The sequence below is a fragment of the Hippocampus guttulatus genome, chromosome 6 (genome assembly GCF_054856545.1).
Source record: "Hippocampus guttulatus isolate MCC_2025c chromosome 6, RoL_Hgut_1.0, whole genome shotgun sequence".
Taxonomy (NCBI): Eukaryota; Metazoa; Chordata; class Actinopteri; order Syngnathiformes; family Syngnathidae; genus Hippocampus; species Hippocampus guttulatus.
Genome location: NC_141266.1, coordinates 7,903,739 through 7,918,479, shown reverse-complemented (window position 1 = coordinate 7,918,479; position 14,741 = coordinate 7,903,739). Strand labels below are relative to the sequence as shown.

General features: G+C 41.6%; 1 protein-coding gene across 8 annotated transcripts in view; it reads right to left on the bottom strand.

The window, feature by feature from the left end:
- Positions 1–73: 73 nt before the first annotated feature.
- rims2a (regulating synaptic membrane exocytosis 2a) overlaps positions 74–14,741 on the bottom strand; it is a 139,344-nt gene continuing 124,676 nt past the window's right edge. For 4 of the 8 annotated variants that reach the window (XM_086112617.1, XM_086112618.1, XM_086112620.1 and 1 more), the window contains 6 exons: positions 12,496–12,713; positions 3,456–3,597; positions 3,200–3,312; positions 2,985–3,086; positions 2,757–2,896; positions 74–2,667 (listed from right to left, as the gene is read on the bottom strand). In XM_086112617.1, coding sequence (XP_085968743.1) covers positions 2,464–2,667; positions 2,757–2,896; positions 2,985–3,086; positions 3,200–3,312; positions 3,456–3,597; positions 12,496–12,713 — 919 coding nt within the window. In that variant the 3' untranslated portion in view covers positions 74–2,463. The other 4 variants (XM_086112623.1, XM_086112622.1, XM_086112624.1 and 1 more) reach the window with 2 other exon arrangements.

Below are 14,741 nucleotides of genomic sequence, written 5' to 3'. Positions count from 1 at the left end.
ACCAGCAAGTTAAAAGAGGATTTGGTGCGTGGGTGTATTTGCGCTAAACCCGATAATCACACAACAATCAGCATTTGTGTAATATCATGTTTTTTTAATTTTTAATTTGAAAAATAACTTACATAAATCTCTGTACTCAACCATACTTGTTAACCAAGACAAGCCTTGGCATGAACACATTGCACAAAAAGAAAGAGAAACTTAAAGGCAGTCAAAAGGATAAATTACATGTCTTTTTCATCATGTGAGGCATTTTTCCTGCTCCAGAAGTGTCATCACGGTATTGTGTTTATTTAAAATCTGACATCTATGTATGTATGTACAATGGGAAATCCAAAATTAGAAGATAGACTGCAGACTGTGACAGAAAAAAACAAACAAACAAAAAAACATCCTTGGACATCTCCATGTGGTAAAGGAATAATGCCCCAGTTCATTTTCATTCAGACACAACTGCAGCTATGCGATTTATTAACCTATCAGACATTAGACGTTTTGATTATTACTAAAAATAGAAAATAAAAAACAATCAGGTCTTGGCTTTGAAAAGAAAACTAACAAAAATATATGAAATCAATGTCATTTTCATGAAAACAAGAACAAAAGCATTTTCTGTGGCAATATTCCATCTCATTTGAACTTGTGATGAGCTCATCTCCTAAACAGTGCTTGTATGGAACTCCAGCAACACATCTTTATTTTGCAGGTTTGCTTCCTCTTGATTACGTCTTGACCTTTTGCTGTACCAATACAGAATATTTTGGAAGTTTGACAACAATAGCGAAATCAAATATACTTGTCATCACACCTCCTCAACCCCCTTAAGAAGAAAATATTTTCCTTGTCACTTTTTTCTTCAATATCCCCAAAGATAATATGAGCTCGGGAACTTCTATAATTGGTCATTGGGTGACTGAAAACCAATTTGGTGTAACAATGAATTCATCGTGAGGGAGAAAAACGAATGACGTTGACATGCACTGTACAAGAAAACTGCAAAAATTCCAAATATCATCTTATATCAAAACATGCTGAGTTACTTTAAGGTGTGCCCAAGCCATGTTGCAGAGAATCCTTTTCAACATGCTTGTTAAAGAAATCAAACCAGAACTAAATTGCATACCAAAACAAATCAAGAACTGTGAGATCGCCAGATCTGGACCAGAGCAAATCCGGACACTACTTGGGGGGGGGGGGGGGGGGGGGCATTGGTAGAAATGAACAGTACAATGTGAAGTACCCTGGGAGAAGGAATAAAAAGAGAATCATGTACAATTTTCACATAATCTTTATCTCAGCCTTTTCACCATGAAATAAGTCATTTACATTTATTGTCATTATTTCTTTTTATTTATTTATGTGTGTCTCATAAAACATTATCTGTTAAATACTGTACTCCAAAATGTCCCTTTTGTTTCCATGATCTTACTGACTCATGAACGTACGGTCTCAGGACTGATCAACAATGATTTTTCTCTTGATCGTGATCTTGCATTCATTCTCCAACCATGCACTAATGAAACACATCTTTAAAAAGAATACAAAATGGTTGGAAATGGCTGATCTGTTCAATTTCTTTTTCTTCATCTTTTTTGCAAGTTACAGCCTTAAGAAAAAAAACCGTTTTTTTTGTAGTACTCAGCTAAATTTGTATTCATGCAAATGAACTAAAAAGGGAAAATATATTTTTTTCTGAAACCTTTTTCATACAATACTTTATATCAAAAAGAGAAAGAATGAAACAAAGATGGTAGATTGCACATCTTTTCACCGGAGTTTTGACGACTCATTATTGGTGATTTGTAGCCACGGCAATATTACCTCTTGATTCCTGCTGTCTGGTTGAGCACATACCAAAAGTCTGCAGGCTATTTTCTTTTCGGATTTGGGGACGTGTGGGTTCAAGCTGGGACAAAACTCACCCTATGTAATGGTCCAAAAAAAGCTCACTACAACTAGGCCGATTGGCGGGGCATGACCAAGCATCTGGAGGTAAAAGCCACTGTCACTCCCTTCAGACATTAAAAAAAATAAATAAATAAAATAAAACTAAGACAGGAAAAAGAAACAAATAAAAACAAATCCAAAACTGGAAAACAAAGCCAAACGTTTATTTTTCATTCGAAAAAGGGTTTCTGTAGAACTCGTTTCGCGGTTCCCAGTGCTGACCCCCATGGCTTCGAACTGGACGAAAACCTGGATATGACGGATTCCTCGTGCTAAGGAGTTCATTCCAGTTTCCTTCCAACAGCAAGAACAACATTGCCCGGCAATCCTTGGGCCGCCAGACGCTTGCGATGCGCTTCGCCACGTGTGCGACGTTTTTGCTCAAAACACAGGATCACATTTGCACCCCGAGAAACAGGCTCAGAAGACACAACATCAAGCATGCAGTGTAACCGGGGGGCGTGACCCGTCATCGCAACACTGGCTGCTACAACAACGCTGTCAGTCCGCACGCTGCTATGACCGTGAGAAACTGTCCAGTGAGGACTGGGAAGCTCTTCTTGTCAGGGGGGCGAGAGTTGGGTCCACCAGCGAGGAGGGAGGAAAGAGCTTGAACCAGCCGATCACCATGTTGGACAGGTCCAGCTCGTCTAACAGTATCTGAACTGCTCCCATGAATGATTTATGGTCCATACGTCCATAGTCGCCCCAGACTATCACCTAAAAAGCGGTCGCATCATATACGTGAGTCAAACGGATGCGACAAGCTCAGGCTATGCACTTGCGTTTTTCTGTTTTTCTCTTCTCACCTGTAAAACTTTCCCTCCGGGGCTCTCCTCAAACGGCAGTTGCTGCTGGTAAAGAGGATCCAAGGTTTTTCTTGCTACTTTTGTCTTCTTTTTGGCTATGCAGACTCCGTTTTCCAAAAGGTAGACCTTCACATAGGGTGCTGGGAGGAAAGGGGCAAATAAGATAAGTCACTTTCAGACACCAACGGAATTGTCATCATTATTTGTTAACATCACGCCTACTCTTACCTGGCAGTGCCTTGGAATTTGGTTTTCCGACAAGGCCACGAGCTCTGATGACTTCCACCTCCAGTGCTCCTTTCTTTTCCACCATGCCGATTTGGATGTCGCCTAAAATAAAACATGGCAAAGGTGCACATTTGAAAGATGGGCAAAAACAGCAGAAGCAGAAAGCTCCTCCACATGTTCCTGAGCTTCGGCGAAAGGAAGATTCTTGTGTTTACCCATTGGTGGTGTAGCCAGCGTCTGTCGTCCGACGAGCTGGGCGGGCCCGAGCCCGTCCAGGAAGTCACTAAACTGGGCTTCTGAGGACAGCCTCACTCCAGGGAAGATGAGACTAGACCACAAATACACGCTTGTTACCGTGGTGATGAACATACTGTATATTCATGTCAAATAATAGGAGGTAAGCAGCTGGATTGAGTTCAGGTGCTGGGAAGACAAGAAAATCAAATACAGTGCGGGGCTTGGTCTGCTTACTTTCCCTCGGAGCTGTAGCTGTTCATGCTGCCGTCCGTGGATTCTCGGCTGGCCTGACGAGTCATCCGACTCCTCATTTCCACTGCCAGGCCCGTCTCTGTGCTCCTCTGGATGGTGCTGCGCAACTTCTTGCCCCCTGCTTCTGCATACACAGTGTCAGACAGACAGACGGATGCTCAGTCATTTTTGGGATTGAATTACTGCAGTAATGCATCCCACTAAACACGAAAGACACTTGAATCACAGACAGCATGATCTGCTGTACTGAGAGTTTCAGTTTGACAAACACACCATCAATAAATATATCCATAAATCAATAAATAAACTGTGGCTTCATGTCACACCAGAAAATCTCGGAGCTGCTGCCCAAGAAATATCTGACATCTGCCTCATCTGGCTGATCGAACATGACAGTTGACTGCTTCCATCAGCCTGGAAACTCTCGTGTGTTCACATTTCCCAGCTTGCATGGAAGCACACGTGTCAGACGTACCTCGACTAAGATGAACGCACAGCTAAATATATGCCGCTGTAAGTTTGTATCCATCCTATTTTAGAATTATCCTGTTCACAGCACCATTCATGCCGAGCAACAGTGACAGATTCTTTGATGTCTGGCTGGTTGTCATCGATGAGTGCTATTTTGAAATAGTAATACGCTTGCTGTGTTTATTGAATCGACAAATTATATCTGCATATCTGCATTTTGTTTTCTTGTCCCCCTGCTTCCTTCGATTGCATTTCAGAATAATGTGACCGCACAGTATTTTTTCATACAGCATTTACGGTGCTCACAAAATACAATCAAAACAAGGGCAGACCCATTTAAAATGCTCAAGATGACATTGCAAGGATGAAAATGAGTCATATCGCTGCGTAAAATGCAACAACAACAACGAGCACTGAATAGCTTGCAAACCTTTCCTTGCAAGAGTACTCAAGCGTTAACAAATCTAAAATAAATTGCACAATGAGTGTCAACAGTGTATAACGTTCAGAAGTCACCTTTGGCATACATGTGAATATTAATGACGCACAAGAGAACCAATGCATAGGGGGATTTTCAATACATGCTTCCAAAGCATGTAGTTCAAATGTAACACTGGTGATAAACTAAAGCTCATATCCCAGAGATTTAGTTGGAGAGTTTTAAAAGTCGAACTCAAAACATGTTGTCGGTCCTCCAAAATACATATTTACAAGCCAACCAGTTTTTTCGATGAGCATAGTGGTGTGTCACCAGTTTTAATCACACAGCAAGACATCTCTGCATCTTGTTTCAAGATTGATTGGTTTAGTCACTTAAAAAAAACAAACAAAAACAAAGTGAGCATGAGTTGGTGTGTTAAAATGGATATTTGAGTCACAACATTGCAATGCATTCCGCAGAGCAACTTGAGAATGGATCCAAAACTGTAAGCAGCCTGTGCATTGTTGGCAAGGGCAATGCACCCCATCCGAAATGTACCGGATTGGTTAATTCATTTGAAAGTGATTCATGAGTTCTGTTCTGCATTACAAATACTTCAAATGTGTAAATCCAACCGGTAGGATCTTTACCACACAGTCAATTAGAAGCACTCACTCAATGCACGTCCGAAATTGTTGTTTTCCATGAGCTGAGGATTTCACGACGAATCAATAGCCTAAACGATGCACAGAATTGCATGTAGCTCACAGCCGCGGCACATTGTTGACTGAAGCTTGGCGGTGAATCCCACACACACACAGCATCCCTCGGAGTCGTCTTACCTCCATCGTCTTCATCAAAGGAGTTCATGCAGGGGAAGTAGACTGCCAACGCTTCAAACGACGCGGATAAGCTCATCTTACTCTGGGAGCGCTGTATACGCATCCCAGCAGCCGGAGCAGAGGAATCATGCCCCTGCCTGCCCATTGTGACGGCTGGCACGTGTCCTCAATGCGGTGAATCGATTGATCGACAGGTCGAGCTTCCAAATTCAACTGGTGTAATTTGTGTTTGGCAAATCGATCTTGTCTGTCGACTAGTCTGTCTGTTGAGGAGCGGCTGAGACTTGTGCTGCTGTGTGCCCGATGCTGCCTGCAGCACCTCTTTTTTTTCTAGGAGGAGGGGGGGGGGGCGCTGATTCTCGCTCCACCAATCAGAGGGCTATCCTTCTTAAACCTCAACTGCGAGTATGGGTGAAGAAGCTCTACCCAGAGATATGTAGAGACCTCCCTACTGAGTCCAGTTTTATCCTTTTTAAAAAAAAATCTTTGCGTTATTCACCACTGATACTTTCATTCCTATTCATCAGTATTTTTTTTTTGTTCCATCATTGGTATCACGATCCCCTCGGATCCCCATGCTATCCACAGAGGCCAGAGAAAACAAGCTGTCAGTCTGCCTGCCAGCTGCCTTGCCACATAGCAGCCACTCCAATTGCACGTGCCAGTTTCTGCTCCTTTGATTGTTCTCCCTCCCATTAAGTAGCATAACACAGCTGTGTTGACTTGGGAGCAATTTTGTTTGCACAAAATGAGAATTCCAGAAGATGATCACATTCACATGCTCAACCTAAAAACGTCATCTACCATCCATCATTCGCCTCTTGTTCACTTGATCGATCGTGTACCACATCGCCACAAAACCGTTCTCTTTCATTCTGTTTAAAGTAGTGTGAAACGTATCCAAACATTCGATGTCAACCTGCTTTGAATAGACTTCCCTGGTGGTCTGAATTCATATAGCTTGAACTCAAAATGTGAAGTTCACTTCCGTATTCCAACAATGAGTGTCGTACATGGAAGGTAAATGACTGACATCCCAAGCACAAGAGGTTCAATCTCTTGCTAAATGCTACTTCAACATGAGGTTTCAGAAGCCAAACCATCACGCACTTGCTAAATGGCCACTGTCGCACGTTAATAAAGCAAATAAGAAAATATCCCATGGCTGATTGCACTGACAAGGCAGTGCTAGGCCAAAAAAAAAAAAAAGAAGACCTTTGGAAATAATGTTACAATAACACGTATCTCCTTGAAGCGTGAGCATAAATGCAAACGTTTATTCCTGTGAGATGCGGCAACCTATTTCCACAAGTGTGCCACTTAACGTTTCATCTGGGTCAGCACAACTCTACACTCGCACATCTGTGGGAAGTTGGACAAAACAGAGCAACATTACAACCGTAATTGGGTCATATTTAATGGCTCCTCTTCTTGTGCTTCTTTGTGAAGGCCTATCCACTTGCACCCAAGCTCGAGTCTGCTTCCTTGAAGAACAACACGGTGCACTTTGGTTGGTCTCAAACCGGCTGTGACTAACCCGGATGTGCTGAAAGCGGACAGATTCGACTGGAATCCTCGCCATGCCATTCAGCACTCACCCATGTTTCTCTCAAAATTCTCAATCGTAATGTCTCGGATTTTCTAAATTGGATCAATATTTGGTTGTTCACCGACTCTCCCCTCTAATTGTCGTGGAACAGTGAGCCCAACACTTCTGGCTTTGACATACAAAAAAAGCAATCATGAGACAAGAGATACACCTTTGAGCTTTACTTGCCTGGTGTTTTCATCTCAAGATTCATTTGTGGGTGACCAAAAGTATTGGAACCCAGACTTAATAAATGAATAAGACTTCGTTCAGGTTACAGGGAAATCCCTTGCTCGCAATAACTGCATCAAACCTGTGACGCATTAATATATATTAAAAAAAAACATTTGCACCTTCCATTGCGATTCTTTTCCAGGCTTTCATCACAAGTTCTTTTTTTTTCTTTTTCTTGGTGGGGGTCTGCTAGTAGATCCCTTCAGTGTCCTCTTGAACAAGTTAAATGCATGCTCTATAGGGTTTATGTCTGGAGACTGACTTGGCTAGTCTAAAACCTTCTGCTTTTTTCCTCTGATGAACAAAACTTCTTTGTTGTTTTGCTTGGCATAATAAGATAGTTGCACGATGAATCCCGAACACTTTTGTTTCTTGAAAGTCGTCGAAAGAATGTTTCTGTAGATTTCTCAATTCATTTTACCGCTGCCAGCTTGTATTGTCATCAATGAAAAAGAAGAAGCGGACGGAGGCCGAGCCCATGACATAATCTCTACACCTTCACAGGTGAGCTTGTATGTTTGGGCGCGTGAGCAGCCCTCGCTTTAAGCTGTGTAACCACTTCAGATGTAAAGGGAAGGTTGAACTGGCGATCCCTTGTTTCCTATTCCTCTTCTGATGTCTTCAAGTGTTTTCAGCAAAAATACAAGGAATTGGGCTCAATGTTCCAATACTCTTGGCTGTGGAGCGGATTAAACCTGCGATGAAAGTTCGCTTCATTTGGTTTCCATTCATTCTGACACATTGACGATGAGTGAGGGGTAAAAAATAGGAATTTAAATGGAAACATCAAGACATTTACATCACATAGGTAAGCTGAATGCTTAATCATTCCCAAATTAATGTACCATAGTCAAAATGATCCTGGACCTTTAAACTGCAATTTCCTTCTCCTAATTACCGTGGTTCATGAATTTCATGCAGTATACTTGATTAGAATTAGATGCAATTGCGGTTAGAGTGGTCACTGAAAGGAGGCAGTGAAAGAAATAGGGGCAATATGCTGTTCCAACAACAGCGAGAACAAAGTAATGATCCGAGTCAAGCAAGAAAGATACAACAATTAGTCTCCCATCTGTCTCAGTCTCCCCCGCCAAGTGCGTCAAAGGACACGTGGCAAAAGTAGAAGACATTACTCAAACAACACATACGGCACGTGATGTTTCAACTTTTGCACTTGCGAAGTTTATTCTTACCCATACACCGACTGCACATCAGCACATGGGCTTTACGAGATTTCCAGGAAAACACGTAGCGAACGTGACGCATGTCTCAAGGATTACAAGGTAATTAGAACTGCCGCAAAGATGTACTGCTAATCGTTGTGTTCACCTCATTAAGGGTGACAATTATTTTGCCTAACGTTGTATTGCTGTTTTTCAAGCCCTCTGTGTTTCTGAGGCTAATCACCAGATTATTTATAACGGAGGCAGAAGGAATGAATTGAGCTGTTGATGAAAGCCAGTTTGTTAGTTTGAGTGGGATTTTCTTTAGACCTGATAACTTTGGTTTAAGATCTTGAATTTTGGTTCAAAAGAAACGTAGTCCATATTTTGGAGACCCCTGAAGTTGCACTGCGCTTTCACAACAGCATGACTAACAGAGGTAAGCACGACGGTATTAGAGTGTGACGTGGTCCCAAAGGGGCGACGACATAATAGGAAATTATATGCACCTCAGACGACAAGAATCTAAAAAATTCTGTCCGTTCTACCGTAACGGCAGAAGAGCGCAACATCCCAGAAGTGCAGTGAAGAAATCATCGTGATTGATGAGGCCAGGGACTCAACCGTGCTGAGCGTCAACAAGCAACTCTGGACCTGGACACTTTAAACACAACTCACTGCAGTGATAGCAGCCAGACACGTACAAACGCACACTTGCACATCGAGACTTGCAGTTAAAACGTGACTTTTTCTAACGCCGGCCTTCATGTTGAGGCAGTTTTACACCCTCCTCCCATGACAGTATGTTTAGCTCAAGTGGCAAACCGAAAACCCTTCAGTGACAGCATCAGGCTAAATTAGTTGGAATTTTAGGAGCAAATTTACGTTTACCTTTTTTATAGATCTGGACTGGTCTATTTAATGTTTAATGTCACTCTATATAGTTTGTTAAAATCTCACAGTTTAAGAGTAGATCATGAAAGAACACCATATTATTTTGAAATCCAACGAATGGTTATTCATTTATTTATTTATGAGGATGGATGTAGGGCTCCAACTAACTTATTGCTGCACTCGATTAATCTGTCAATTATTTTGTTGATTAATCAATGAACCATCGCTTCATTCCAAAACAGGACATGATTTCAAATTGGCAGTGTGGAAAATGCACAAAGATTAGTTCAATATGATTTAATCACTGGTTTGGTTTGTCACATTTCAAAAAAGGTTGCTCATTGTTTTCCAAAGTAAAAGCAGATGTTTACAAATGTCTTATTTTCATTCAACACAAAGATAATAAGTCTGCTTTCATGAAGGACTACCAACCAAAGAATATATCCTGTCTGGAGACTTCAATCAAATTGATTTGGACAATTTATCATGAAACAAGGTCTCTAAGCAATTAATTGATGATCAAAAATAATTATTAATTCGACAATCAATTCATTGTCAATTAATCATTACACCTCTTAATGGATGAAAATCATGTCAGGTGCCCATTGAAAAGGTAAGTATTGCATGTAGCAGCAACCCACTCACCCTGTTGCACTCAATTTACCACGCTGTCTTTTGGTCATGTCTCATCAAGCTTCCTGACTGACTGAGAGCTTTTGGAAGAGAAGCGGGGAAGGGGAAGTCTTTTTTTTTTTCTTTTTGATCTGTGGTTAGAAGTCTAAAAATATAAAATTGGAAGTTCAAAGTTAGTCACAACACAAACACAGTGGCCTGGTAGCCAGGGTACAGCCTGTCTCAGGTGTGTCACTCAGCCTCCATTTAATTCCACAATCCAAGCCAATACTTTTGAATGCTCTTTTTATGTTTGGCTGATATTATAAATATTGTTAAGAATGTGTAATCCAGGTAAACATGTTGAAGGAGTTCGCACACCTTCATCACAGTCAAGAGGTACTATGTTCTCAGCTCAGGCCCTCCTGCGCGGACTTTGCTTGCTTTCCTCGTGTTGGGGTGTTAGTGGTTAAAAATTTGAATTTGGGGTTTTGTTGGGTGGTGGTGTGTGTTCCTCCTTGGTAATCATTCAGTTGATATGAAAATTAAGGGTGTAAGTGGGATTGTCAAAATTTCCTGTAGAAATGATGAGTTGACAACTCGACTTTACTACTTCGCATGAACATTCAAAGCCTGAAATCGACTAATCACTAATCACGTGTTTTGGGCATTTTGTCTTCCAATCAGACACGTTGGAGACGACTTTCATCTTGCCCGTCTGCTGCCATCGCCTAAAGCTCTTTTGAGGACCGACATGTCCGGCCAACAAAGCAACACAGTCGTCACGCGTTAGATCTGCGCGGGTCAGAGAGTATGAAAATAAGATGGTGGTTGATGAGGAGAATACTTAGTTTCACTCGCTTTGGCTATTCTTATGGCCTTTTAGTCTTAAAATGTCCATACCAGCGGGACCAGGGGACTGGCAGCAAGGAACACGGGCAGCAGCACAAAGTGAAGCTCCATCTTTGACGTTGAAATGTTCTGTTCAATGATCTTTGGACAAGAATTACCGGTATGTGGCGGCGATAACTTGACTCATAACACAACATACACCAAAGTCACAAGACATGTGTTGCCATACTACGCTGCAAGATATTTCACCAGAAATGTGATTGGCAACATGGTCAAATGCAAAACATGCACATTTATTCTCAAATTTACTCAAAGCACCAGGGAAGAGAAATAATGGAACAGACAGGTGCTTCATTTTTTTGGAGCCTGGCCATGACAGAAGATGACGGGAGAAGATGAGACCGGCGCAGGGCTCTCACGATTTACATCAACTATATTTAGCGTAAGGGTGAGTTGTATTTTTAAAATCATTTGTTTTGGTCTGTTTGTAAATCGGCAGTTGAAATACGACTGCACAAAGTAAAACAAGGCTCCATTGTACATCGAAGTTCTAGGGAACATCACAATTTGTGCTCCCCATCGCTCTGACATCTCTCCCTGAAAGTCTGCATTAAGTATACATACAGGAACCCATTGTCAGCCATTCAGATGATGAATGAAAACTATAATGTTTTTAAGCCTGGACCTGTGTAATGTAATTGCAGCATTAATTATACATTTATCACTTAACATTTAGCAGCGATTAGCAACTGGTTGGTCAGGGTCATAAAGTGGGTCGCACATCATTATGGGTGGGCCACGGAAAGCTAGTAAAGAATTACAACTCAGAGGTTCTCGGTTTACGACAGTATCAACATTTGACAATCAGATGTAAGCAATGATACTTTGCACAGCAGAGCGTAACACGTTGCTGTGCAAGAAGGCATGCACACTTATTCCTGCACTTTTATTTACTGCTTCGTCTATCTATTCAGTTGTACTCAGATTAATTTTAAATTACACTGACAGAATAGACTAATAAAGGATATCTTATCTTATCTTATCTTATCTCCCACTTTAGTCAATTTGAATCAAAATCAATAGCTTGGGAATTACAAGTTCAGAGGCAAATTCAGAGCACGTGTAAATCTTATGGAAATACTGTTGTCTGAACACTACCTGAATAAAACAAAACCAGCTAAACTCATGACAGGAATTTTACATGAATATAATTCCACATGAATTGCTCACATTATTCCTGCGGGGCAACAGTGCTAGCCACTATTCTACAGGTATTTTTATAGCCAGACCATGTTTTAATTAATACCGAATACAACTGACAACTGAACCAGGTCCCAAAATAAATACATAAATAAAGACAAATATCCCAAGAAATCGTATTTTAAAAAAATCAAACAAACCAAAAACCCACCAGCGTTTCAATGACACCAGAACACATTTTCTCAATTACACCGACACGTACAAGCAATATGTGGCAGCGTTTATGAATGCCAACAGCATATTCAAATGAGCATCACGAGACTAAAAGCAACGACAGGAACTTGGCAACAAGAACAAAGCTCAAACAGCTGTGACACAGAAACAAATGATAAATGATTTCTGTCGAAGCAGCAGGCATCGTCATGAAAACTCTAAAGCAGTAACGGAATAAGACTTATAATAACAATAAGGAAACAGTAGAGGGATTTCCAGGAGTTGACATAGCCTAGAGGAAAAGAGGAAGACATGAGGCAAAAGTCACGTTGTAGGCTTCATCTCGCCTTTGCCAAGTCCAAACCCTGTCTAGATTAAAAGTTGGGAAAAAGAAGCGCTGGGTAAAATTGAGTATGGACATCACTGTAAGAGACGCGCTGCAACACAACTAAAGAGGGCCACAGGACAGATGCACATTGATAAGACACAAAGAGATACTGCAAATCAGTGTGGATGTTTGGCGGCGCCTTACCTGTTTGGCTGAGTTGTGAGGTGCTCCGGCTCTTGCGTGACATGCCAACCATGGCCTGCATTTTGGCACCAATGCTTGAGCGCCTCTTCTTGTCGTCGGTGCCTACCGTGCCGACTGCTGTGTCCGACTGGCTGCCGTCTGTCTTTTCCAGGTTACACATGTCACCGCTGATGCTGGTGCTCTTCGTCATATTCACGCCACCCGATGAGCCCATCTGCCTGTTTTTCATTTTGGATGCAAAGTCACTGTCAGCCACCACCATTGACAGGGGAGGAGGGGGTGGGGGGGGGGGGACACAGGAGAGAACAGAGAAGAGAGAACAGGCCAAAGGACAGGAAGAGGCCAGTAGAAAGGATGTGATAAGAGAAGAGGTAGACAGAAAGTGAAGGGAAGGATGGAAGCAGAAGGGCGGATGACAGGAGAGTGAGAGGGGATGGGGAGGTGTGGGGTAAAAAGGAGAGAAGGACAGAGTTCAGGTACAGGAATTCATGACTTACGGTATAGATGAGTTACGGGCTCAGAGTGGATCTGTATGCCAAACGACTGCCTAAGTGTGGTGAATCTGACATGTGGTACCATTTTCAACTATAGGCTGGACAGTTGGGAAGCTACTGGTTCGTTTTTCCACAAAGATCAAATCAAAGCAGAGAAAGCATGTGAATATCTATTGTCAGTGTTAGTCATCCCTACTTAAAAAGTAATCACTGCAGAACTTGACCTTGGAGACAAAACGTGGAAGATGTGTGATATGACTCAAGACGGCAAGTAAGAAAGTTTGTGGTGAGTTGTTTTAGTCATCTGCTCTTTCCAAACTCAGTGGAGAGCTTTAAAAAGCCTAAAATGTCCTGACAGCATTTAGAAAAATCTGCAGCATCGCGTGGCTTACCAGACTGACAGTTTTACAGTTTACATGGTCACCATATCATCCACCTACCATAAAGGTAAAAACTAATCGTGTTTTGACCAAGTCATGTTTTAGATCTCTTTTCATATCTTACACTGATCTACACTTTGGTCTGCCAAAAGAATTAATTCACAAGTCGAGTGCTTCCTATCTAGGCCACATCCCAAATTAAGATCTTATTTTAGCTCATCCAGTTATGTTATCTTTAAGAGACAAATTATGCTTTGCGTCATGGGGTTTGCATCGCTGATGAGATGGATTACATGTAGCACCCTTTATCTGCTGATCACAATTCAAAATGTTTAACCTTTGTCATGTTTGGGAGAGTATTTAAAGAGTCATGTGTTGTTTGACGGCCAATTCCATCAATTACTCGAATTGGGCTCTGCAAAATCTGCTCTATTAAATACAAAGTAATCTTGTACTATGTTCAGATCATTCAAACTGGAAAAAAGGCTAATCCCTATCACGCTAGCTATCTGTGGAACTGTACGGACTGGTACTGAGGAGTGGCTGATTCTCATGTTGCTGTCCTGCTGCTGGTGAAATAAGACAGATGTCCGCACAATGTGGACAATACTGCGACTCGCTCTGCTTTTTAAAACTGTTTACGTTGGTGCCCATGCAGATGGGTTCTGCTGTGGATCAGTCTACCTTCTATCCATAAATATTGAATGCTTGCGGTGCCACAGTGTTGTGGATTAATTCTGAGAGCCTCGAGATTTCCCGGGCCCTCGATGGGAATCTGGAGGTGTACACTATTGGCAAAGGCTAACATGGCTCTGGAGCACGCACAGAAGCTTTCAAGCACACAGCAGTGTTCAGTGAAAAATACTCAGTGGATGAATAAAACAGGACACACTGTGCCTCACACATTGTACATACAGTGGATCTAAAATGTGCTCACACCTCTGTTCAAATGCCTGTACTGTGTGATATAAAATAAATTCACCAAGCCGTTCCCCACCATTAATGCAACATATACACTTCACAAGTGCTCAACTGCTTTAAAAAAATAAAATAAAATAATCAATAAATCTTTGAGAGATGAAAACACTGCTCACCACTCAAACCATACATTGGCTACAATGAAGCATGGTGGCATCATTATGCCTCGGGGCGTTTTTTTATTCCGATTTCTCGTGTTTTCGTAAACACACTTGGCCAATAAAGATAATGCCGATTCTGTCAGGCTAATAATTAAGTATTCTGTAAGTAAAGAAAACAAACCCGTTCTTTCAAAACGGATGTTATTCTAGTCAAACGGAGCCAATGTAGTGCTGGTGTAAAAGAATCAACTAGCTGCAACGTACAAGAATCTGCCCAGTTAATAGAGTTTATG